The 27,829-nt window shown below is 33.3% G+C and overlaps 1 protein-coding gene across 3 annotated transcripts in view; it reads left to right on the top strand.

The window, feature by feature from the left end:
• The window catches only part of LOC108912630 (fatty acid 2-hydroxylase), a 66,572-nt gene extending 41,171 nt beyond the window's left edge, over window positions 1-25,401 (top strand). For all 3 annotated transcript variants that reach the window (XM_018717924.2, XM_018717921.1, XM_018717923.2), the window contains 5 exons: window positions 3,060-3,285; window positions 9,875-10,038; window positions 17,055-17,187; window positions 23,547-23,666; window positions 25,190-25,401. In XM_018717924.2, the coding sequence (XP_018573440.1) occupies window positions 3,060-3,285; window positions 9,875-10,038; window positions 17,055-17,187; window positions 23,547-23,666; window positions 25,190-25,275 (729 nt within the window). In that variant the 3' untranslated portion in view covers window positions 25,276-25,401. The remainder of the gene's footprint in view (window positions 1-3,059; window positions 3,286-9,874; window positions 10,039-17,054; window positions 17,188-23,546; window positions 23,667-25,189) is intronic.
• The last annotated feature ends 2,428 nt before the right edge of the window (window positions 25,402-27,829 follow it).

The following is a 27,829-nucleotide window of genomic DNA, read 5'->3' on the forward strand; positions in this document are numbered from 1 at the left end:
GATCGTTGTTCTGGTTCTGTGGCAGCAGAAGACACTGAAGACTCTATCTTTTTCGAAACTTCCATTTTATTTCTCAAACAGTCATCAACGTAGCCTTCGGCAACTGTACTGGATTTCCACCCTCCATGGCGTTTGAGGGCAAGCAGATTTGAGCCAGAATTGACTAAAATTGTGGCCGATGAACGCCGAAAACAATGTCCCGTGTAACTTTCTGGATTCTCTAGCATCAAAAACTTGGCGATTTCCCTAGCCATGTTTCCAATTTTGTTGATGCCAACGTTTTGGCTTGAACATTTTCCGTTTTGATAGTTTAAAAAAAACCTGCCTGTCTTCAGATTAGGAGGACGAAGAGCACAGTACTTTTTTAAGATAGTGTAAAGGTTTCCTGTAATTGTAAAACACCTTGGTACCTTTGTTTTTGTATTCTTCAGTTTAATCAGCATAGCACTGCCGAAATCTTTGGTGTCTTCTATTTTGAGATAACATAATTCCTCCCTTCGACATGCCCCAGATAGTCCAACTGCCACCACCGCCTTGATAAGTAAATATTTGTCGTCTGATGCTTTCGTCAAAAACCGGCAAAAATCATCTTCTGTGAGGATTTGGGACTTCTTTGGGACGTAGTTTTCGGATTTTCGTTTGATTAGCGCTTGCAACTTTTTATAGCTTCCAAGATCTATGTTGTGATTGGCACTTAACGTTGACTTGAGCATCGAAAAAATCGTCCACAACGTCGAAGATTTATATTTCTTAGATAGTTCTTCAAAATACACCATTACTGCGTTTTCTGAGAAAGTTTGGACATTTTTGGCTAGTCGCCAGTCCATAAATCGGCTTAACTCAGCTTCATACCTGCTTCTGGATTTTGTGGGCAGCAGTTCCGAACATATTTCGCTTGCTTTCTGTAAAATCTCTTCAGAATCACACATTTTCACACCCAAACTTCGGGAATTCAACAATTTTTGAAGTATCTAATCAACAAAATAAAGGAGCCGTGACGGTTGCTATGAAACTCAGCCAACTTGAAACATTGCATAATTTGGGTGACAACATCAAACAAAAATCACAATCTGGAGACGCGTGTGCAAAGATGACATAACCGTGTGCAAAATGTTTAGCACACGACGTGTGCAAAATACCGTTTTCCGTGCGCAAAACCCCCTTTTGCAAGGCAGTCGTATAAAAAACAATTTCAGTGTTCTTTTTCAACATTTTCAATTAAAAAGAAGATATTAAAACTTATTTGGGTCGGTCACGTCTCATATGCTGGAAAACGTTAGAAGACATTTTTATATAAGATTAGGATGCGGCCCAGACATTCAAGGAACTAATTTTGAACACCTTCGTTGAAATTAAGGTTTTGCTGTAGCGACGCCTCTGTTATCAGAACTACTGTAACAATTTACCGCGGCAGGGGCGTGCCTTAAAAATTTCCGCGTTATTTTTCAGTATATTGAAATATGTATAACGTAAATATAATTAAGTATATATAAAGTAGATGTTTTGGATTAAAATATGTTTTTATTTCTTTTGCAGTACAGTAGGGTACAAATCGTAAATAAAGTACAAGATAAAACAATTATAAACACGCTAGTACAAAAAAAAGAAGTAAAGAAAGAAGCATGCACCTATTTAAGTAACCTACTACTACAGTTTGAGAAATTTTCAAAATCATCTTCGTCACTAGAACTTTCACTATCGGAAGCTGTTGTAATCAAGTCTTCCACATCAACTCCAATATCGTTTTGCATGAAATTACCTTCAACCTTAACGAGTTGCCAACTTTTCATTCAGTCTTCGACAGTAACAGATGAGAATTCTTCTTCTGTCAGTGTTTTCACAGCTTCTAATTGAAATAAAACATTTTTCTTTGCTACCTTGTTCACCATCACCATTGTTTTGGGGTTATAACTCGACACTTTCACTTAAGATTCTCCCTATAGTGGCTAAAGATACTCTGTAGTAGCTACTTGATATGGAAAAATTGTCTTAAAATAATTAGGTATACATGTTAAACACCATACTTACTCTTCGCCTGGGAATTAAATTCCTTTCTTTTATTTTAATAAGAAGTGCAAATGCACATGACGATACACTTACGAAGAAACACGCCTTCGTAACTGCAAAACACAGTATGCACTGCAATCTGCTACGATGAACGCCACGCCGCCAATGTCGTTCTACCTCGAGTGTCGAATGCGGTTAATTCCAAGAAACTGACACAGGGGTCGTCTTGGAATTCTATCCCAACAAATCATGCGAACTGTAACAAATGTAATGTTTACAGTCAATATTGTTTTTACACCTATGGTCTGCTTTAATATTTTTCAAATTATGTTTATGTGAAAAATGAGTAACATTACACATTTTAACTGTTGTTCTTATTAACATCATGATAAATACAAGAAACTCTACTTAGTGTCTCTTTATCTACAACAAATGTAATTTATTTTTGTTAATCATTACATCAAGTACTCAGTTAATGGAGTTAAGATTTCATCCAGTAAACACGAAAGTGATATCAAAACATGTTTACCGGGCTTTGAACTTCAACGTATGATAAATAAAATTGGGTAAAAGCCTTTAGGTAGTTTAGATTTAGGTACAAAAAGCATAAAAACAATACAAAGAAAAAAATACTCTATTAACAATCAACTATTGAACTTGCAGTAAGAAAGCTATAATAGAGTGCATAATTTATTTAGCCTTTAACGATATTACGCATTACCTACTATGCAGTACACATTAAAAACGAAAGAAATATGATAAATCACGAAAACTTAAATAAAAAAGTCATTATAAAAAGAAATTGTTTAACAATTTGATTTTATAACAAAATCGAAGATCAGATAAATAGGTGACCAAACCTTAAATGCAGATAGTAACCACGTAAATAATAGTTGATCTCTTTCATAGATAACGTAGCTAATTGAATGACATGACAGTTATATTTGTATAAAAAATGGTTTGGTGTTTTGACATAATCGACAATAATTACCCAAGCATCCTAGTAGAGAATAACTTCGAGTATGAAACTTAGTTTGTGATTTTTTTTCTAGCATTTAGTTGATTGGGACAAACCAATGCTCAGCCAAGTTGCAAGTCTAGGTACCAGTTACAAGGAGTGGGTGAGTTCTCCAGTGGACAGACATCTTAGACTATTCAGCAATCCAATATTAGAAAGTCTGACAATAACGCCTTGGTACGTCGTCCCATTAGTGTGGATTCCAGTCATCATATATTTTATTTATTCTGGTACTCAGAAATACATACAATTTACCAAAGGTGAGCATTATTTTCTATATTATTATTGTCACTATTTATCTTATAATATCTTAAGTAACGAATAACCAAGAATAACAAGAAATATTTAACAAGAAAAATAATGTACAGAGTATCCCATTAGGAAGTGAGATCATTTTTAGGCAAAAACAAGCAAGAAAACTTTGTTTAGAAAATATACTACGACCGAGATACAGATATTTTTAAATATATGTTTTATTATTAGCTCTCATACTTTTTACTCTACTTTAAGATAATCACGGAAAAGAACAGCTACTTCAATGAGTTTTTTATTTCCACGTCAATTGTGTGACAAAGTCAGAAAGCATTGAAGACGGATTATAATTGATTTTCTGTCTAAAGGAATATTTGTCCTTTAAAAAAAAACAAATTCAAAATGTACTGTAATAAAAAGTATGGTAAAATTCCTCGAACTTTCCATGGCAGCCTATTGCCATGGAATGTTCGAGTAAAATGCATGCATTTATAATCCATTTTCAAGGTTTTATTTAATATTACATAAACGATACATGAATTTTACTTGGACAATCCATGGCAACAGGTTACCATGGACAGTTCGAGGAATTTTACCACACTTTTTATTACAATGTGTGTTATTGTATTAATTACACAGCTCCACAAAAAAAAGTCTTGTGCAAATGACCAGAATACATCATTCTCATGTACTGTGCCGCTAAATCCTAATCCGATGTCAGGATTGCCCCAGCAAATCACCAGAATTTTCTAACATCAAAAAATGCTTAAAAACCCACAAAATCGACAAATCAGCATTTAAAATCCAGGTATGATTTACCAGCGGCTGAAACTAGTGATCAGATCTTTATATTCCTATGTATCTTGACCCGCTGAATACGAATCAGGTTTGGCTCATAAAGTCATAAATCCTTCCTAACATTAATGAAGCTTAAATTTCCACAAAATTAATAAAAATTAATAAAGCTTCTATAATTTAACAGCGATTGAAAATCGTGGCCTGATCTAGGTATGTATTTCCGTGTATTTTGACCCGCTGATTCCGAAGCCGATGTCAGAATTGTCCCGCTAATATTCTCTACAAATAATGCAAAAATATGTTATTCCCATGAATTCAGTGTTACCCATAGAGATCTCAACGCCTGTTGAGAAAATTTCTTGGTGCCCAGTTATAAACGAACAGAAAGGCTTTAAACCTAACAAAGCCTAAGGTTCAGATACGCAGAAAGCATTATAACTGCGTTTATAACTGAATGCCTTAGGTTTTGTTACGTTTAAAGCCTTTCTGTTCGTTTATAACCGGATGCCAAGAAACTTTATATGTATAAAACTGAATTCATGGTATTTGTAGCCTTATCATTATAAAGTCCGAGAATATTATCGATTTTAAGCTATCTTTTCAGGAAAGAAAATTCTGATGATTTGTTGGGACAATTCTGACATCGAATTCGGATTCAGCAGGTCAAAATATACGGGAGTACATAGATCAGACCACGTGACCACGATGTTCAGTTGCTGTTAAATCATACCTGGATCACAGAAGTTTTTTAATTTTGTGGATTTTTAAGTTTTTTAAGGTTAGAAAGGATTTATGACTTGATGGGAAAAATCAAGCGGATCAAGATACATGAGAATATAAAGATCTGACCATTTTGGATAATTATTATTATTTATTATTAGCTATTAACTAGGTATTGTTGTGATTCAATGCTAGTCGGGATATATACCACATAGAATAGTTGTTTCCCGTAATATCAACAGTTCATAATCTTATCTGTGGGGTTAGATATCTTTTGCATACCTAAATTTCTGGTATCCAAGAATTTTGTTTGACTTCATTTGTAAAGGGTTTAATTGAAATAATGATTTTGCTTAAATTGTCTTATTATTATTATTATCGGAGAAAATATGCAAGAGTTGGTAAAAAAATATATGTTTTTTAAAACTAATTCAAATAAATTGTTTTTTTTTAAATCCCATCAAATGAAGTCAAGCATTGTTCTTCTAAACCTTTTTGTTCTTTCAAACCTTTTGCTTCGTTTACTTTGTCATAAAATATCATCTATATCAAATTGTTAATGTACCAAATGGGAACTTCATGCATATGGAATATTTAAAAAAACTGTAGTTTCTATAATAAAAGACCAAGTCATATTATAAAAAGGTAGATTATGTAAACATAAAAAATTACGACAAATTGCAACTATATTCATGATAGCAACTGGAACTGATCGAAATAGTTGATAACAGCTTCAATCTCCAACCTCTTTACTATACAATCTTTTTTTATTTTGTTAGTTCTTGAAAATTTCGAATAAGTAAACAATTATCTTTAAATTTCAAATACATGTAAAGAGATAAGATTTTAGTATTCCTAGTAGGTATAATTCTTTGTACTAAATTCTGTTATGGCTGTAGCTACAATTCGCCTTTTTCCTTGCACACAAATGTATTCCTTCATATTTACCATTATATTAGTAATCAATACGTACTACGAAATACAATAGTTATTTTATAACACGAACACTCATTCTCATTTCTTTGTAATTACAATTTATATAATGATCCACAATTAATTGGAAATGTAATTACATTAATGAGGCTTATATAAATTCAAGGTAAACTCTGAACAGATAACAATTTTTAATATGTTAGAGAGAAATATGAGTTTGTAGTAGTATCATACAAGTAGTTTAATTTTTCATTTACCAATATTTTCTATTTTACTTTATTAATCCGAATTTATACTCATACATCAATAAAGTATATTTGTAAAAAGTAGTAAGAGTAGGTATTCTTTTTTATTTCTCTTATTTTCGAACTAGATAACGAAAGTAATTCAAAATTTGTCAAGCGACTATTTTTATTTATCCGTATGCCAAAGGACAAATAAATAATCAATAATCGAAGCAATAAGTGATGAAGCCAAAGCCTATAAATATCAGCATGTAGTAGAAAAATAGTGAATTGTTTTATCTATCAGTATCAAATCAAGATTATGTTGTTGGCTGGCTGCCTTTCCATAGTAATTATATAATTACGTCAAAGTATTTTATGAAAAATAAACATGTTTTATCATCCGGTATAAAAATGACATGCAATATATTCATCATTACAGCAGTTATGGCTTGCAGCTAATGGTGTTACTCCATTAAGTGTGGATAAAATCAAAAAATGTATAAGTTATAATTTCTCAGGTTACTAAAATAGAACTGACTGTGCATTTGTATTTTATATTTCCTAACATGAGAAATGTCAAAACTTGCTTTCCAACTGAAATTATAAATACATATTAACATATAACATATTTTGAAAACAATTAAATATCTGCATAAATGAATATTAAATAAATAGTACAATATTATTGATATCCATATGAAAATTGTCACTAGACTTAATTTTATCAAAAACTACACTGCTCCAAAAAATCAACGCACCATCAAAATATATTTGGTAACTTATTATTAGGTACATTCAAAATAACAAATTTAAAACTCTTAAAATTGCAATTTCTTATATAGAAACTAACTATACTTTCAAATAATTTGACGGGTATTTTCACCTCTGTTACGGATTACACCCTCGAATTCAAAAATATTGTTTCAATGTCGTTTTGATCCAATTCCTTCCATATTTCAACAACATGTCTCGTGCCTTCCGTATTATTAAAAAGATTCGGATAATCTCTTAATTCTTTTCCCAACATATCTCAGACATGTTCAATGGAATTGATGTCTAGACTTGTGCTGACCGATCCATAACACCAATATCATAATCTTGGATCCAGAAATGGTACGTTATTTTCTTAAAGCCAGTATATTTTAAAGAAACATACCAAAATTCAAATATATTTTTAATCTATTTACACCTTCAATGGCACTACATTTTCTAAACTTTGTAGGTTACTCCGATTTCAAAAGTGGTCTTTAAGTGCAGGGGTATTTCCCTGGAATTACTAAAGGCACGTATATTTTGAAACCGGTACTATATTTTCTCTGACAAATAATCTGAAAAATGATGGTTACTTTCTCCTATTACTTCGCGAGAGTAAAAAGATATTGAAACCTAAAATTCACTAAATGAACCATTTTACTTTTTTTTCTCAACAAAAATGAAGGGCGTACCGTTTTTTTCAATAAAAATCTGATTTGCTTCCTTATCTAGTCTTGATGATCCAAAAATGATTTCAGGTCTGTATGTCTCCAAGTACTAGCAAAGTATCTTGTAACTAGAAAATTATCCTGGTTAAAACATATGGGAAATTTTGCTTCTAAATGCATACGAGGGGTGATCAAAAAGTAACAGAACGATGACGATACTATGTCATAGCCATGATATCAATGGTACAAATGTTTTCAGGAAGGCCAAGAAGACATCGAAGATGAGGCGAGACCTGGTGAAATGTGAAGGTCCTTCTAACAGGTTTCTTCGACTACAATGGAATAGTTTATCACGAATTTTTAGTGCCCTGTCATACAGTTAATAAGGAGTACTACCTGAAAGTTTTACGCAATTTGCTTGATGCAATCAGGAGAAAACGACAAGAACACGAGGGACAACTCGTGGATTTTGCACCAACAGTTCTTGGCGAAACAAATACCGTTGTGATGCCGAAACCACCCTATTGTCCGGACATAACCCTTGTGACTTTTTCCTATTTCACAAGCTCAAAAGGATACTCAAAGGATAATGTTTTTCAACAATTGATGACATAAAAGAAAAATCGCAAGCCTTGATCAAGACGATACCTAAATAGGCTTTCCACAAGAGTTTCCCAAACTGGAAACTATGCTGGCATAGCATGGGGACTACTTTGAAGTGGAGTATATCCCAGTGCGACCAGGGGTAGGTCGTAACAATATCACAGCACCACAAAAAAGTACCTGGTCCGAAATACAAGACCATGATGTCTACATATTTTTGGGGTCGTTGAATCTTGAATCCGAATCTGAAGTCCATTTAATCTGATTAGGTCAGCCCAAAGGTTAATCCAAGGTCATATCAAGAAAAAAGTTAATGCAAAAAATTTTACCATTCTTGCACGTTTTTGGGGTTCCTGATTCCAAATCCAACGTTAGATTTTCAAAATTCAATATGACGAATCGAATCTTAAAAATTTTAAAATATTGAAAAATAAAAAATATTGTCGAATTCCACATGAAATTTTAAGTAAAAAATGTCTATCAATTTTTCGATTAGAAGCAAATTTTCCGAGAAAAAAAATTTTTGAATATTGGAATATTTTAATATATTTCTTTATGCTTACAAGGAATACAAAGGAATACAAATATTGCAAAATGTGTTTATGTTAAAGGAGTTTTTGGGGTTACTGATTCCGAATCCATCACGTCATGCGTCAGTGTCAACATTATTTCAAGGTCAAATCGACAAATCCTCGTTGTGAAGAAGAGGTTATTTTTGTAATACCGATTTGTATTGGACGAATAAAAAAAACAAAAATAAAAGAGCGTAACAAATTTAATATATTCCCTGCACCATGGCTAAAACAGTACTAAGCAGACTGAAAGAATAAAATCTTACTACCATGCCAGAGAAAAGGAATTTCGAAAATATTTCTCTTTCCATAAGGAATTCTCCTTAGTCTACTGTGATGATATTACATTAAATAATGAATCACATGATGATGTTATAAATCCAAAGAGTGGAGGCTATTTATTGTTTCATCAAAAAGAAGTATAAAAGCTGTTCTACTGCATAATACAAATGTTTATGCAGCTAGTCCTATACCACATTCGGTATTAATGAACCAAGATAAAGGTAAAGAACATAAATGGCATTTTTGAGGGGATCTCAAAATAATCGCGATCATACTTGGCCAACAATCAGGAATTAGAAACACCCCTTGCTTTTTTATGCCAAAGCATTATGTATAGAGCGTCTGGTCACCTAGAGTTGCTTTCAAACCTGGATCCAAAAATATAATAAACGTGCCCCTAGTTAGCCCATAAAAAGTCCTTCTTCCACCACTTCATATCAAATTGCGTCATGAAGCAATGGGATAAAAATTGAAGATTAAATAAATACTTTCTGAGAAAATTAACAATTTCCGGTACTTTTTTATTAAACCTCGTATATGTAAAATAACATGGCGAAAATTCAAGATTATTTACGAGTAAAATTATTTTAAAAATTACTAATAAATTTAACAAAAAAAATGAGTTTATCAGTGCAATTTTTAGTTAGAAGAACTAAAATAATGTTAAAATGAGAACAAACTGAGAAAAAATCACTCCATTCGTTGTTAGCACTATACATTTCTGAGTAGAGGAACGCAAAATTCTGTGGAATCAGAAACCGACGCGACGCACAGTGCTATCAGACAACAAATACGTTTACTTAGTTGTAACTAAAAAATGATTTTGATTATTATTTGGTGTGGTATACCAATATGACAGACATTATTTAGCAAGTTTATTTAACTAGCAAATAGTTGAGTGAACATTACTCAACGAATACTGTTTCAACACAATTGGATGTGCAACGGGTCCTAACAAAAAATTGTGTTGAGTTTAATTGAAATTTTACTCAATTTTTTTACGTTATACCAATTTATTAACGTGTATTTTATTCGTTCTAGATCCAACACCAATTATATCAACAGTATTATACATAGGATTAGGAGCGCTTGTTTGGACCTTCGTGGAATATTCCCTTCACAGGTGGGTGTTTCACATGGAGCCGTCCGGCCATTCGAAGATTCTGATTTATTTACATTTCGCAATTCACGGATTACATCATAAAGTAAGTAAGCCTAATTTTTTCCAGAACGATATTTCACTGATTGTATAATAGTATCTACGCCAGTCGTAGCGTAGCGTTACTTTCTTTTCTACTCCACATCATTAAACTTCAGAAACAGCGTTGGCTAGTAGGAACATTTTCAATTTTTTAATGTAGTATTTGGATATTTACTTAAATGCATCTCTATGACGCTGTGCATTTGAAAGTTATTATATAACTTATGTAAATTGATTGTTATTATCACAGTCCGTACAATATTTGTTAGGTTAGAATTCCAAGAAAATAATAAGCCAATAATGTTCTGTTATCGGAACAGCTGTAACAATTCACTGCAGCAGCTTTGTAATTTTCCGCCAATGTCTTTCTGCCTCGGGTGTCGAATGCGGTTAATTCCAAGAAAGTTACGCAGGGGTCTTCTTGGAATTCTATCTCTAGAAATATCGTACGTACCTACTGTAATTATAGTGATAATAGTTAACGTGAACAAATACATGTACATATATGATATCATCTAAATTAAGGGATCATAGATAAGAAGATTGAAGTGATTGTTTACATTTACGTATACAATATTTTTAGGCGTGCTTCAATTAATGGGATTAAATTTCGTGTATTATTTTGCTAAAGTCGTTTAAATCCTTTTAGGTTAATTTCAAAATAATAGCAAGATAAGACTAATATGCTGTATATATACAGAAATTTTGCTTGACTGTGAATGAAGCCCCTATACATGGGAGTAGCCAAAAAATTTTACAAAGGAGAGGAAGAGAATATTTCAATCTTTTTTCTTAAAAAGTAAAAATAAAAACATTTATATATAATAATACGGAGCAAAATCCTAGAACAAGAATTTCTCTGGCATACAAAAGAAAAATGGAAATAGAGATAAACATTTACAAAACTAAATTATTAATATAAATAAAATGGATATTTTTAACCTTAATAAAATTAGAACTTCTAAATTGAAAGGAAGTGAAACGAATACATGCTTTATTGCAATGAGACCTTTGTTCATTCGTTAGGGTATTAATACAATATACAGGGTGATTCACAAACGGTGACCAAAAATGAGACCTAGTATTATTTGGCGAATTTTAAGGGAGCCATTCGTATAAAGTTTTTATCTAAGACGATTCGTTAAAAAGATACAGGGTGTTACACTTAAAAAATATTTTTAATTTTTTTAAATGATTTAAAAACTAGTAAGTGAAGTAATTTGAAATTGGGCACATGTATTTATCTAAACATTGTCTCAAATCCGAGGCCTTTTCTAAAATTTAGATGCTCCAGTGGCGAAGATACAGGGTATTGTCGACATATTTTTCTAAATAAAATAGTACCTACACCACTGCTTTATGGTAACAATCATGATATTTTCGGATTTGCCTTTCAGTTTTCTACAATTTACTACCTTCTTACGTTTTTCGAAAAAAAACTGATTTCGAGTAAAACTGAAAAAATCGAATATACCCTGTATCTCCGTCAATGGAGCATATAAATTTTAGGAAAAAGCCTCAGATTTTGAACAATGTTTACATAAATACATATGCCCAATTTCAAATTATTTCACTTACTAGTTTAAATTATTTAAAAAAATTACTAATATTTTTTTAAGTTTAACACCCTGTATCTTTTTAAGACTAGATAAAAACTTTATACTTAAGACTTCCATTAAAATTCACCAAAGAATACAAGATTTCATTGTTTTGTCACCATTTGTGAATCACAGTGTATATTATTTTTAATGTCACCTAATAAAATAATGACGTTTTCTTGTACTTTGATACCTATTATGTGAATGTCTTGATATTAGGTTGATACAAATACCCAATATTTTTAATTAAGTGTAGCTGGATTGTTGAAATATCACATTGTGCCAGCCAGTCGTGCTAGAAACAATTTTGTCAAAACGAATTTTTAATTTATTTCGGCAAAATACATATTTTTTAAATTTGGTCGGCCACAAATAAGTTTATCAAATTACGATCTTTCGTCACACTTTGCTAGGGAAAGGGCAACTACCCGCTCTTGCCCTCCTCTGCCTTCGTCCATGCCACTTGCATGGACGAATTTTGTTTTTTAAATGCACATCTCATTCAAAGATTAGATTTTTTATCCTACTGTCTATTATTTTTCTTTGTATTAAAATATTAACTTTATCTTTTTGGTTATTTTACGTCGGTCTATTTCTGCTACCGTGACTAAACCCCGACACCAGGAGACGAGCATCCCACAACCTGGCAATTTTGCCGAACCCCCACTTTGTCGTAGGGTAGAGATTTTTTACTATCCTAACATTGTTTAGACAAGGCACCAACAGTTTTACATCCTCTGCGAGGGATGGTATGTCTTCCTATACAAACCTCACCTAAATCTGTATAGCTCCTGTGAATACACCGACATACGGGCCACTGGATGGTGGACCAGCATCGCGAGACGTCCTAGGATGATCACCCATTCAAGTACTACCCACGATAAGCGTTGCTTGATAACTATTCATATCAAAGACATGAATGCAAATATAATAATAATTAACTAAATAAGTCAACATTTTAAAGTCAATATTTTTACCATATTACATAATTTATCTAAGTTTTAACGTCTGATTCAACTATCAGAGTCTGACATATTTATTTGACAGTTGTACGTACGATTTTATGAAAACTGAAGATAAGATAAATATCAAAACAGATTTTATTACATATAAAAAATAATCAGAATTTTCCAATGTTGATTCTAATGCACATTTATTACCCTTTCTGTCATAAAATAGAATGTCCTAATTTGTTTCTGTCAAGCTATTACTATTATGACTGTATACTTACAACACAACATTATATCAAAAAAATATTTCTAGCGACGAATATCTACTATACCTACCTTGATAAAAAATATTGTCCCTATAAACGGGATTAAGAAAATATTAATTGCGTTTTATTAGTAATTATACAAAGATTCCAAATATTGTCTAAATTCAAGTGATTCATACGGTGTATCACAATGATAAGAATCAATTCAGTGAGACATTTCTAAAGATTATACCTACTCTCTAGACTATTTGCTCAATGTGATGAGTAAGTTCTTATAAGAGTAAACAGCTACAAGATAGAGATCTTATTATATTCTACAATTTCTAGAAAGATAAACAGGCATCATCAGTTATTAACGCAAACTGCTGTAGGTTACTAGAAAGCGATAAATATCATAAACTCTTCAGATGAAGAATCAATTACTATAATAGATTTTTAAATAGAATTACATACTTACTATTTCTTGAATCCAGGCAGAATAGACGTTTGAGATAACATCAGTGATGGTTATAGTAAACAGAATGAGTTTAGGAAAACTAGGTCAACCCCTATGCTTTATACGATGCCTACAGAGCGAGATTCCAATGTAGACCAAAGCTTATGTCGTCCAATGTTTTCAACCGTGATTGTTCTCGTTTAGACGTTTTACAATTAAATGAAAGCAAATTTTTTTGGTTTACATACACGGTGATCGATATGCCTTGAATTAAGTTTCTCTCGAAAACAACTGACGATACTTAAATTCTGATTTTCTCATCATAAACATACCCCAATTTGATAGCTATTTTATATTTAATGTTTTTGTGTCTCTGTTCGGAATATTAACAGCTGTAGTAGTAAAGGGGCGGCCTCAGCTGGCAATTAGGCCACAAGTGGGCCCTTTTTGCCTACCCCGCCGTCCCATCACCTAACCACTCTCTGCTTCTGACCCTCCTCGAACCTACCCGACGCCCTAATGAACGCCAGGATTTTGGTCCATGGGAGGTCTCTCACCTCAAGCCCTTGCAGCTCTTCAGCACCAAAGACTTTATGTCTTATTCTCCCAAAGGCTGCAGAATGTCCCAGAAAGTGGACAGGGGTGTCCTCCCCTTCTCCACATTTCGGGCATAGAAGATCCTCCTCAATTCCTATTAAACTTAAATGCCTCCTAAGTCTGCAGTGACCTGTCAGAACCCCCACCATTTGGTTTAGGGCTCTTCGACTGGGGCTCAGCAGTCATCTCGTCTTGGATTTGCTAGGTCCATGTATAAAACTATGGGCCTGCCTACATCCTCTATTTCTCCTCCAATTCTGACCTAAAGTTTGATAGGCCCATTTATTGAGGGCCCCATTAATGCTGCCTCGTGTGATACCTAAGATTGGTTCAGGTCCCTGGCCAGGTCCCCTGGACCCGAGACGGGCTAATTGATCCGCCCTCTCGTTACCAGGGATACCCATATGACCTAGGACCCAAACGAGCTCTACTTCTCTTCGTCTGGCCAATGACTCTAGAGCGTCTCCACATTCCTGGACAAGGGCAGACATAGTCATCGGGGAGCTAACCCCTCTGAACGCGACCTGACTGTCGGAGCAGATAAAAATCTTCTCCTCTGCACAAATCCTTACCTCTTCCTTGCTTGCTACCATCAAAATAGCGAAAACCTCGGCCTGGAAGACTGTAGCATACATACCCAGTGAAAAGCTTTCTTGGATGCCGCTGCCTACCAGATAAATTCCTGCTCCTGAAAACTCGTCTTCTACCCGAGATCCATCAGTGTAGCATACTAGGGATCCCGGGGAGAACATATCACCATCCTGCTTCCACTGCTCTCTCGACGGGAAAGTGGTGACATACTTCCTTCCTAACCTAAGCTGGTCCTCTGCTTCCGTAACCCTCATGGCGGATATTGGGATGTCCCTTTCCGCCCTGGGGGCCACGGCAGCATGGCCCTCAGTGCGTCCTTTCGCTCTCCAACCACCTGCGTCCCTTATCCTAAGGTATGCCGCCATCGCCTCCCTCATAATCCATGTAGGAAGGGTCGGCAGCCCCAGAAAGACCTCTAACGCGGCAGTTGGGGTCGTCCTCATTGCCTCTGTAATACCTAAGCAGACAAGTCTTTGGATTAGCAGCTGTAACTCACGATCCTCGTATAAGAAAAATGGAGTTTGGGAATTGTCTAGTCGAATTTCTTACAGAGTGGCTTTTCATAATCTCAACGATTAGAAGATAATTGGTTTATTGGTTTTACAGTTACAAACAAAAACAGTTTCTTTAGTATCAACTTTTAATATCCTGTAACTCGCAAACGAAGCAACTTTGTTCTAAAGGCATATCTAACCCAATTACATTTAACACGCCTGTCCACATTAATTTTACAATATCGGCATACCCGCATTTCCGTTTGCTATGTTTTTTCCTTTAGATAGGTTTACGGTTCTTGATATATTCTTTTTATTAGTTTGTTGCACCAATTGGTTCAAATTGACTTTTTGTTTCTGCATTTTTTTCTCTAAAATGCATCTTTGGGGAGTTATAGGCATTTTAATAATACTCACAATAGGTTAAAAATGGCTATAACTCTATAAGGAGGCATTTTTGAGAAAAAGTGCAGGAATAAAATATTTTTATTGCAAAAAGCGTTGGAAGTTGTTGAAACTTTTGGAAAAGATGGTCAACCCAAATACCAATATGAGTGCCAAAGGCCGATTCCAATGACCGTGAAGTTGTTGCTCCAGGTATTTGTTAATTAATTTCGTTCGTTTTTTGCAACTCAATGTTTAATTACTGGAGAAGTTAATATTGTAGATATAGGTTCTAACTGATCCAAAGAAACGTATCGAAGAAGAAAAATTTCAAAAAGTTGAGATTAAGTTGCTCTTTACAACTAACAAAGTGGGATGTTCAAAACAACGTTATAAATAAATTGTCCCAGGGTCAGGCAAAAGCCGCTCGCGAATTCACTCTTTTTACATAACATAGAGCTTATTTTTACGGTAATTAAAAAAAAGAAATTACCTACGCCTCTTTGTTCCCAGGATAGCTTTCTTTTTATACGATAATTGTTAATTAACTATTGGATCGTATCGACCAGGATTTTAGGGACAATTAAAGAAAGGATTAAACTTTTATTTTCAAAAAGTTGTACATGTAGTAAACGGGCTAGCAACAGTAAAAGTTAACAATAATGAACGGCCGCGCGCGAGGTGCGGTGGACAGGCCGTTTATTTATTTAACTTATAAGCTTTATGCCCCGAGCGACTTTTTCCTGACCCTGGGACAATTTATTTATAACGTTGTTTTGCACATCCTACTTTATTAGTCTTCAAGAGAAACTTAATTTCAACTTTTTTACATCTTTCTTTTTCGATACATTTGGATCAATTAGAACCTATATTTGCGATAATAACTTTTAAAATAATTGTTTGGTAATTAAGCAATTAATTGCAAAAAAGGAACGAAATTAATTAAAAAATATCTGGAGCAACACTTTCACGGTCAATCGAATCGACCTTTGGCATGTTGTTCATTCCCTCGCTTTTTGCAATAATAATCTGCAATTTTTATTTTACAGAACAAATTTGTGAAATATGTCTTTAAGTACCTTAAATTGTAGGTAATTTAATTGCCCACATCATAAAATAACTGATTTTCCGATTGGCCGTCTAGATTTTCATGGGCAGTAAAAACAGTGGAAAAACACTTATTTGCAATTTACCAACTTAGCGTCACTTCTTTCGAGAGTTTCGAGTTAGTTTTTTGATATTATCATTCTATATATCCTTCACCGTCATAAAGTGCAATAAAATACCTACTAATAGGATGGTTTTTTTAAGGTTTCAGGTTATATGATCTAATTAGACTGGACAGTTTCTGACAAACGACAAATTTCTAGTAGTTACACCATAAAATTTAATAATTAGATTTTCTTTTAATGTATATATTTTAATTTAATTTCAATGAATAAATAAAAGTTACAAATTGTAGTTGTTTTCGAAGACAGAAAAGATAGAATTATCATCTAATTTCAAATTCTTGTTCCAAAGCAATAATAAGAAACTGTCATTTCATTGTTCAAATGTCAAATTTAACTGAATAATAAAAGATTTAAAGCCACTATTGTTATAATAATATGTGCTTTTAGATTTTTTATTATTATTGTACGATGTTACATGTTTAAAAAGTATCTGCGTGCACTTTAGTTTTCAAGGTATACTTTCTTTCCTTAGGTTCCATTCGACGCTAGAAGACTAGTATTTCCCCCGTTTCCAGCAGCAATCATTGCATATGTAATATCCAACTTCATCTCTTTAATGTTTCATGACTCCATCAAAATACTTATAATGGCAGGAGGACTGGCAGGTTAGTGTGACGGTAATCTATTAGAATAGTGATAGAAATGTTTATTATAAATTAAGAATACTTCCGGTATGATTTAACCAATAATTTTTTTTATGTTGACGTTTCTTAAACTGGTATTAATATAGAAATAAAACGCCGTTTAACATTTTTTTAAGAGCAAGACTGAATGTTTGATACAACGAATTCTAACCACTAGAAGGAGCTTTGTGTATTCTTATACATGTGTTTTAACTGTAGCAAACATCTAAACAGAGAACTACCTAATAAATAAAGATAGATAGCGTCAAATGTAAACAATGAGACACAACGGCAGTAGCGTACTGTCAAAAAAGGCAAAATATTAAAATTTACAAAATACCAATACACATTTGAAAGGATTACTCATTTTAAAAATAATTTTTACATATTGGTGATATAATGAGATGGTAAAAATTTAAGTAAAATTAATAAACTGTTTTTACTATACTCAAATTGTTTTGACATCAGTACTGATTAATTAAATGCTTTTATCCAACACTTGTATATAATGGTACTATAATTTCTTTGGTTTTAAAGGAATAATGTGGCATATAAGTCACTAGTGAATTATAAGTCATAAGTCACTAGTAAGTTATGACTTATAAAACCCACTAGTGACTTATAGAAATCATAAAAAGACAAATGTTTGGTTTAATTTTCTAGTTTTTATTAGAAAACCAATTTGACACAGTAATAAATCAACAAATAACCTAAAATGCTACAAACTTACAATCTACCTACTTATTAATATTAACATTAACATTTATAGTAAAGCCGTAATTTGGTATTTGAAGGAGCACCATCAAAAGTATCAGAAACTATTTTAATACCTAATTCACTTAAAAATTCTAAACATTTTTTTAACAAATTTGCTTTTTCTCCACCACTTAAACCGTTTATACCCAACAGGTATTTTCCAATAACTATTTATAGCTACAACCATAAAAACAAGGGCTTCCGTAACTTCTGGAATATTATCCCCATATACTTCAGTGCCGACATCAACATATCCAGTAAATCGTTTCCCATTCCACTTAACACTTTGCATTATAGACGTTTCGTCAAATACCAAATTGCCCAAAATTTCACTGTTTGTTTCTCTTACTTTAATTTAAAAGGCAGCCAATGCTTCATTTGAAAATCCAGGTGATCCGTCAATATATCTGTACCACTTAGAAATTGTTTTTGTATGTGGCAAAGCCATATTAAAACTTCTTCTTGCATAATTATAAGCATCTGTTGAATAAAAGCTTAACGTTAAGGCAAACAACCTAAGCTCAGGTGAATACTTTTTACGAGATTGTCACTTTCTTGACAGATTTCACCTAACATTCCAGGTGCTGATTCCTAAAAATACATATTGTTTACAGACACAGAATGAATAAGTATTTTTCAACTTACATGAATGATACATTGAGCAGTTTCTGTTAAGACATATTTCTTTTTCAAAAATTTCATAAGAGAATTAAGGCTACAAATTCTGGCTTTTAGACGACTCTGCCTCCTGCAGACTTTGGATCTTTATTGTTTGCATTTTTATTTTTTTCTTAGAAATACTCCAATTTTTTCTTGCTTTTTTTTAACTATCCATGTCAGAAGTATGGCATTCTCCAAATTATCGTGGATAAGGCTTTTTCCTAAATATGATTAATTATCTATTCCAGATGTATTTTATATAAACACTTACGGTAGTGTTTATATAAAATAAAATGGTAATATATAAATAGGTAACAAGGTAGAATTTTCTTGGTATTTTTTAATATGTACTGAATAAAAAAAATTAGATAGGTAAGCAGATAGCAAAATTATAGGGTATTAGTTGTAGATACTGTACAAAGGATATATAATTTGTTAATTATATTTTCACCATAATTCAAATATATTTCAGAAAGATCTGTAGCCTTATTTGTAGTAGATAACAAGCCTTATTGAGCACTCAGTGTCGATGACGATGAACATGTTGATATATTTTCTGGTTTTTGTTGCGGCAAGTGCAATGACTGTTCCGTAGGAATATCATTTAGAGAAAAATTTTCCTTATTAGAAATGTCTGATCTATAAAAATTAAATAAAAAGGTAAAAAGGTACTAGGTAACTGTAAAGGCTTTTTACTTGTATATTTTAATCAATATAAAAGTTATTTTATCTGTTATAAGGAGAAGCTATTACTGGAATAGCTGTCTCTCGCAAGTACTTTATACCTGATGGCTTTGTCAGAAAATCATTAATCGCAAAATCATCAGAACAAACAAAAATGTTGTCGGTAATATTGACATCACCTAGAGCTTTCACAAGTTCTCAGTTCCAGATTCTTAGGAAATCTAAAAAATATAGGTATTACTCATACTTATAATATTACTGAAACAGGAAAAAATAAGTTGAACAATTAAAAAATATATCTTTTTAATAATTTAGATAATGATTTAGTCAGTATTTTATCACTACTAATTAAGTACTAAATGTAAAACACCCTTATGTAAATCCTGAAACGCCGCCCATGTTGCTTGTTTACTTACCTGTGAAAAGACCGCTACTCGCCCTTTTTAAATAAAACTTTACAAATAACACACTTTCTAACCATGTCTTAGCACTAAATAAATGTCTATATATAAAAACTACACAACAATAAGAGGAAAATGCCACACTAAACACAAATAAACTCAAATACGTTAATAGCGGCTACACACTTTTCCTTTGACAGATGTCATCGACAATCATCGAAATGCGGACGTAGGCGGGAATATAAATTCGACCAATAGAAATTTGTGTCTCCTGAAGATCTGATTTATTTATGTACATTCGCAAACAAATACATCCAAACCTCCTTCTAGTGGTTACAATTCGTTGGTTTGATATTATTCATCGTTGGTGCATTATTTATATTCCTGCTTTTTATAGACTATTATGTTTCTACATGTCAACATGAATATCTGTATTGATGTATGATATGCTTCCGAAATGGACGTTTTCGATTTTCCAACGTTGACCTTTCGCTTTGAGTCTTATTTTTTGCTCAAAGGTTCCGAAAGAATTGATATATACAGGGTGTCCCAGCGAAAACGAAACAGAGCCAGTAACTCTCAGGAAAATTATTTTTCCGAAAAACGCCAAGACAGATCGATTTTTGATCAAAGGGGGCATCTTTTGCCATAAATTTTTTGTGACAGACTCTACCCCCCGGAGAGGGGACAACCCCCCAAAAATCTTTATAGGGTAAGGAGGGTTAAGTGTCACATCGTTTGAAAGGTATTCTATTTCTCTACATAACCAGGTTTTATTTTTGAATTTGACCTATTAGTTTCGGAGATGGATAAAAAAACTATTTAAAATTTATTTGCAAATTACTACATGTCAGCCAATTAAGTGTTCATTACCTCCAGCCTCCAAACAGTATCTAATATAAGTTTTGCAAAAACCGTTGACCCAGATTTTGTAACATTTCAGGAGTAACTGGGCGGCATTCGTTGACAATGCCTATGCGTAGATCTTGAACGGAAGTAGGTGAAGTGAAATAAACTTTAGACTTTAACCCTTTCGCTGCGCAATACGTCTGAACGTAGCTACCGCGCCGTGCGCAATTGTTTATCGCGTGCGAATATATACGTCTGGAGCAGTTAGACCACTTATAGTTTTACGTTATGTTGTGTTTATTTTGAATAAAATACAGTATATGTACTAAATAGAAACTGAAAGAAACATGAACAATCTTGGTACTATTACCAGTACCTCTTTCCATAAAAATATTTGTCACAATCGGTATAAGCTCGCCCGCAAAAATTCGCCTTACCAATTGCAATAACCGAGTCACTATGCGCACGGTAGCGAATATATACGGTTTGAGCAGCCTGATCCAATTTAACTATTCATGCGAATTTATCCGTCTGGAGCCCTATAAATTTTTAGCTTAAGTGACTCCACAAGAAAAAGTCCAAAGGAGACAAATCCGACGATCGTGCACGCCTCTTCCCCCAATCCACTAATTCACAAACCTACGATCAAGATACTGCCGAACAGGCAAAGGCGTAATGTAGCGGAGCTCCATCCTGTTGTAATATCAATTGGTCTTCGAGATAATTCTCATTATTCTCGATAATATTTGTCAATGCTGAATCAATGTTGTTCTCCAACAAACCCAGGTACATCTCCCCGGTGAGATTACGTGGTAAGAAAAAAGAACCAATAATACGGTCACCAAAAATTTCAGCCCATACATTTAATTTTTCCAGATATTGTGTCTGACTTTCATAAAATATGCTTGGGTTAAAATCGGACCAATAACGACAATTATGACGATTGACGTTGCCATTAACAGAAAAACAACACTCATCCGGGAAATAGACATTAAAAATAAAATCAAGATTGTTAATAGCTTGTTCACTCATTATTTCACAAAATTGTAGTCGACGGTCAAAGTCATCTTTATGTTTCTGTGCAAGGTGAATTTTGCATGGTTGAAATTTATGATGTTTCAAAATTTTCCGAATTTTGTTTTGCCCAAAACCGGATTCAGCTGCCATTTGTCTCATACTCGTTCTGGAATTTATAGCAACATGTCCAAAAACCGCCACATCTACTGCTTCATATCTTTCGAGGTGTCGCTTTTTATTACCTACAGATCCATTCTCCTCAAACTTGCCACTAACTTCAAAATGTACTTCCTGTTAACATGTTTATCCAAGTGATGCTGATTAAAGACTTCTACTGTGCTATTAGTACACTGAATATTTTCATAACAGAGTTCAATTATTTCCACTCTGGACTCGACTAAACCATAATATTAACTAACAGGTATACCTAGTATTATTAATTATTTCAATTTATTACGAACAGTAAAAGCAAATTTTAGCTGCCGTCCATAAAAATGCGACTAAGTACGTTAAACATTTAAAGTAGTTTTTAAAACAGATCAACAGTTTTACCACAGCTGATGGAGAAAAGTTTGCAAATTTTGTAAAAAATAGGTTTTTTTATTAACAACCTGTATCTCCAACTAATCGGTCAAATTCAAAAAATAAAACACGGTTGTGTAGAGAATTACAATAGCTTTCAAAAGATGTGTCGTTTAACCTTCCTGCCCTATTAAGATTTAAGAGGTAGAGTCTGTAACAAGACATTTATGTGAAAAGATGTCCCCTTTCGATCAAAAATCGACCTCTCTGGACGTTTTTCGGAAAAATAATTTTTCTAAGAGGTATTCGCTCTATTTCGTTTTCGCTAATAATACTACGTAAAATAATTGTAATGAGCAATGTGAAACATGCTTCATAAGTTTTCATTGTTTATTTTTTTTGTAGTTTCAAGCATTCAACACATTACTACATTATACATTATTACATAATTTTGCTAGTTCTTCTTAATTTTTTTATCAGGTTTTAAACCATTATCTTGCAATTGAGATTCAAGTTTGGAGTTACTGTATTCAATTCGTTTTCGGCTCCAAAGCACTTCTTGCAAGTTATACGAATAGCTTTGGAGGATGCGTTAGTGATTCCTTTCCCATCGGCTAAATAAAAATTTCAGCATTTTAAATTAGTACAACATTTGCAGTCACTGTAGATATTTTGCGTTTATCTATCCGAACATAACGAGAGCAATTGGCACAGTTATTCTTCGTAAAATCATTGTAATGAAAGTAGCATCACACTTGCAAAGGTCCTGTTCGGCGCAATAGTGACTAAAATTGGTTTCTTCTCAAAAGTCACGAAAAAGCAAATCTGTGGGCTGGTACTGAACACTCAGAATGTTCACTGCAAGCAGTTATTTCACATTTCTTGCAACAATTACTTACTGCTTCTGACAGATAAGGCAATAACTTGTATTTAGTTGGAAGAGAACTCACTCATAATAATTCGATTAACATGGGACATCTTCCCATATTCACATACATCCTTTGGTTCGTTTTGTTATTTCCCAATTTTGTATTTTTAAACAATGTCAGCCCTGCATAATAAGCAAGGAAAAAATATTTGTACAGGGTGAGTCAACGATATGGCGAATCTATTTTGTAATATTTTACCGTTTGCCTCAATTATATTCTAGCGATAAATCAGTTTTACCACAACGTTGACTCGCCCTGTATACATATATAAATAAGAACAAATATAACTTCTATATTTGTTATAGGAGTTGATAATTTTTTTAATGTATTTGGTTTTAAATAAGTGAAAGTTAAAATATGATTAAATGGGTGTTTATTAATAAAATCAAAAGGTCAATAAACATTGTGTTTCTCAGAAAAAATGGAGAATAGATTCGTACTTTTTATACTCCCTATAAAAAACTTTAATCAAATTTGTTATTCGGCAATTATTTTAGTTACCTACTAACTCTAATCCTTACAGGTTATGTAACCTACGACATGATCCATTTCTACCTTCACCATGGAACACCAAAGGAGGATACTTACCTTTACCACTTGAAGAGGTACCATAATCAACATCATTTCGCACACCAAGACAACGGTAAGACAAAAGTTCTACGGTTTGCCTTATTTTGCAATAAAATATCGATATTATATAAATCAGACACAATTACTACTCCACAAATAAAAATTTCCTGGAAAAAGATTTAAATTGTGTGTTTGAAATATGAAAAATGCCGTATTTACTTTTAACAACAACCGTACTCTGCCCTACATTGGTACAAATTTCAATTTATTTTTTATCAAGCATGATTAGAGAGAACAGCCATTCTCGTTTTGATTTTAAATTTCAATATTCAATGACCATAACTAAAGGGTGTCCAAAATGTACGCAAGAAGTAATTTTGATGGAAAACGCAGGTTTTTAATTAAAAACTATACATATCTAATTGACTGTATACAGCATAGGGTTATGTATGGAATAATATATCGGACGAAATTTTCTATGATCGTTTTGGATAAATGCGGCTAAATTTCGTTGATACAGTGCTCCCTCAAGGTGTGGGTGACCATGGGCTTGTTGGCATAAACAACTTCAAAAAATCAGAAAAGTTCAATGGCGTTAAATCGCATGATCTGGACAGCCAACTCTGATCACTAAAACGAGAAATTACACGTCCAAGAAATGCGGCACCGTTTTAGAAACCACATGTTGTACCTACATCCATATCTTGCAACTAGGCACAAGAAACTGGATTATCATGTCGCGATAGCGGGCACCAATAACTGTTACTGCCTGCCCAACAGCATTTTCGAAGAAGAATATTTCAATGATGCGCCCAGCCCAAAATCCGCACCAAACAATGCCACGTTATGAATGCATTTGTTTCTCGAAAATCACTCGTGGGTTTTCTGAAACCCGAATACGCTGTAGAGAGCGTCTTAAAATTGTCCGATTCTTGACCACGGTGCCGAATTGATCTCTCAGCAACACTCTCACGAACTGCTTGACTTTTAACATTTTTTTTCGATTGTTCCCTTCCAATTACCTGTATCGACGACACTGCTTTTCAGAAAGAAACCGTTTCCACATTATTCTTAACGTCCAGTTGATGTTTACTCGTGTACAAATTTTGACATTTGTATCTTTAGCCCGTTTAAAGATTAAGAAAAACTGTTTGGAAGGGAACAACTTCAACACATTGTATCTCGAAAATGGGGCGTCTAAGAAGAAAACGTTATATGAACTACCCCCATTATTTTCCCATAAAGAACTTGCACACAAGTTTTTTAGAAACATGAACGGGGCACCTTGTATATCTAATTCATACAATACCAAAACCGATTTGAAAAGAATTAGATCCAAATAGAAATGTCTTTCGTCTCTCCCTCTCTATTAACAACAGCAGATAAACTAAATAATAATAACCATGTAAACACTCAATAGAAAATTATTACCCACTTATTACCTACGCTAGGATAATAAAATTACTTAATTTGTCCACCTAGTACTGTATTACACCACGTGTATAAAAAAAAGAGTAAAAAGATAGTAGTGATAGCTAATAATAAAATATATGTATTTACGAAAGATACCTATTTTATATCGTATATTTGTTTCAGGCTTTGGTATCAGTAGTATGTTCTGGGATAAAATATTTGGAACTGCAATAAGTTTAAGAAAACTGAACTTAGGAATAAAATGGTGATTCAGCGCACATGCCTTTTAAACAAAAGAAGTGTTCTTACAACGTGTGATTTATATTATTTAAGTGTTTTGAATTTTTTAGAATAATGTATTGAATTTTTAATAAAATTGTATTTTTGTGTGACAATTTCATACAATTTATTTTTGAAAGGAGTTTATAAAAAAGAACTTTGTTCCCGTTTATAATAAACTAAAGAAATGACTATCACCTATAATCTAAATGAGAATAGAAGTTTCTTTGAAAGGTAAAATGAAGAAAAACAAAATCAACACAGAAATATCTAGAGATTATCAAAGATAAAACTGAGGAACAGACACTCTTTGTTATGAACAACGTTTGGAAAATGGGAGAAGAAGAAAAAGATTTTAGAAACAAATTTGAATTTATAAAATTGTAGGTTTATTCAAAATATTGAACAAATGTAATAAAAAAACTTAAAAGTGCGAAGGATTACTGAGTACTGGCCAGGTATCCGTCTTGGTTAATGATTGACAAAGTTATACAGTTGACGTTCGCCCGCACCCCATGGTGGCCCCGCCGATTTCATTTTCGACTTCTCCGAATTTTCCGTCATCTGAGGTGGATTCGATCTGTACTGGTATTTGGGCAAGGCAGTTGTTCTTATTGACACCCTGCTTCAATTTCTTCGTATTTGAGAAACTTGTTATTTTCCATAATTCGAAGTTGAGGTGGTTTTTCCGCACGTCCCTCGTGTCATCAGCGGTAGCTGTGCCATCAGCAGCGGTCTCAGTAAATAATGCTGCCTGCTGTGTGGCTCCGGTCGTTGGGTGCGTTTAGGAGCTCCATAGAGCTTTCGAAACCTGATTGAAAATTTCGGGTTTCCGCTCCGCTTCTTCTGATTCATGGGGATGATCGATATCATCGAGCCCCGACAAACACTATCCGTTAGGTTTCCCGCACGTAAAGACTCCGCAAACTAGGGCCTCTAGTTTCCAAATTTGAAATACACTGGAGACTTAATACAATGGAATTTAGGTTACTTAATGATATAATCTTTAAAGATATAAAATTGCAGAATTGATATTTAAATCTGTTAACCTATGGCGGAAATCCTAGGAGGCACTTTCCATAAGAACTCCCACAATTTTAACGCCACTAAGTATTTTGGAAGTTGGACTAGTACTCCAAGAATAAACGCATAAAGATGCTTTGCTCGAAAAAAGAGCTATTTCAAGTTGAAAGCTACAGGGCAAAAACGCTTGAAAGTAATTTTTACGGTATAATAAAAAAATGCATACAAAAAGTAGAAAAATTATAGCGGTCTAAGGATACTTTTATCGTTTTCAACGATAAATAATTACTCGTTGACACAAAAATTTTCATTTAAAATTTAAACTGTATGATATCCGAATTTAGTTTTAAAATTCATTTCCTAGCAAATGAAATAAAAGTGACTTTCATCATTTTTGCCGCGTGGTCTACTTGTTTCAATTATAAAATAAGATTTTATTTAAGTTGCCTTGTTAGTATCGGTAAAATCTTGAAAGTGAATTTTAAAACAGTTATCCCCAACCGATAAAGCTGAGATTTTACATACACGTTTAGTTTGGATGCATGGTGGCACTAAAAGATTGTTTTTTTTTTTAAATTATACAGGGTGTCCTTAAATTTCACCAACAACGTTTGACTGCATATTCACAGCGATAAATAAATACGATCTACGAAAAAAAAGTTAAATAAAAACTTTTTGGTTTTTGAGTTACAGGCCTTCAAAGTTGTCAAAAATAAAACTAATTTAATTAATAACTTCATAACCCTTTCGCGTTAAAATTTGGCACATTTATTTGGACTATTATGGCGTATTATTTCTTAAAGCTTTCTTCAAATCGATATACTGTGTGATAGTTTTCTCCGGTTACCTACCCCTTTTAAAACTTTTAAAGTGGTCGTATTTTTTTAAAACCGACAGCAACATTGAAATGGTCGTTTTATTTTAAAAAAATATTGTCTCGGGAAAATCGCCTATAGGAAGCCATTCTTGAGAAAAATGCCAATATTTGCAGGTCTGTGCGTTTCGGTCTACGTAGCAGTGTCACGGATTTAAAACTTTGAGTTCAGTAGGCGATGAAAACAAGATATTGATTGTTGTGGCTATCAGGTAATGTCATTTGTGTCGTGTTTCTTTACGATTCTCATCACTCCACGCATACAAAACATGAAGTGTCCGCAGTGTATCAAGACAATTAAATATATGTAAAACTAATGTTAACGAAACTTTAAAAAATCTACTTCTTCTGCCATTCCATTTAACTCCTGCTCAAGGACTTGGAAATTTAGATCCCAACGCACGTTTATAATTTTGCCACTGGTTGATGAACGGCTTCGCAGAAGATAATAATTTGCTTCAAAAATTGTTTTGAACCGACGAATCTTGTTTTACAAGGAACAGAGTTGTAAATGTTCATAATTTGGATGTGTGTAGTGATGAGAATCCTAAAGAAACACGGCAAAAATGATATTATTTGATAGCCACAGATATCAACATTTTGTTTTCATCGCCTACTGAACTCAAAGTTTTAAATCCGTGACATTG

This window comes from Anoplophora glabripennis, unplaced genomic scaffold (assembly GCF_000390285.2).
Source record: "Anoplophora glabripennis isolate ALB-LARVAE unplaced genomic scaffold, Agla_2.0 scaffold650, whole genome shotgun sequence".
NCBI lineage: Eukaryota > Metazoa > Arthropoda > Insecta > Coleoptera > Cerambycidae > Anoplophora > Anoplophora glabripennis.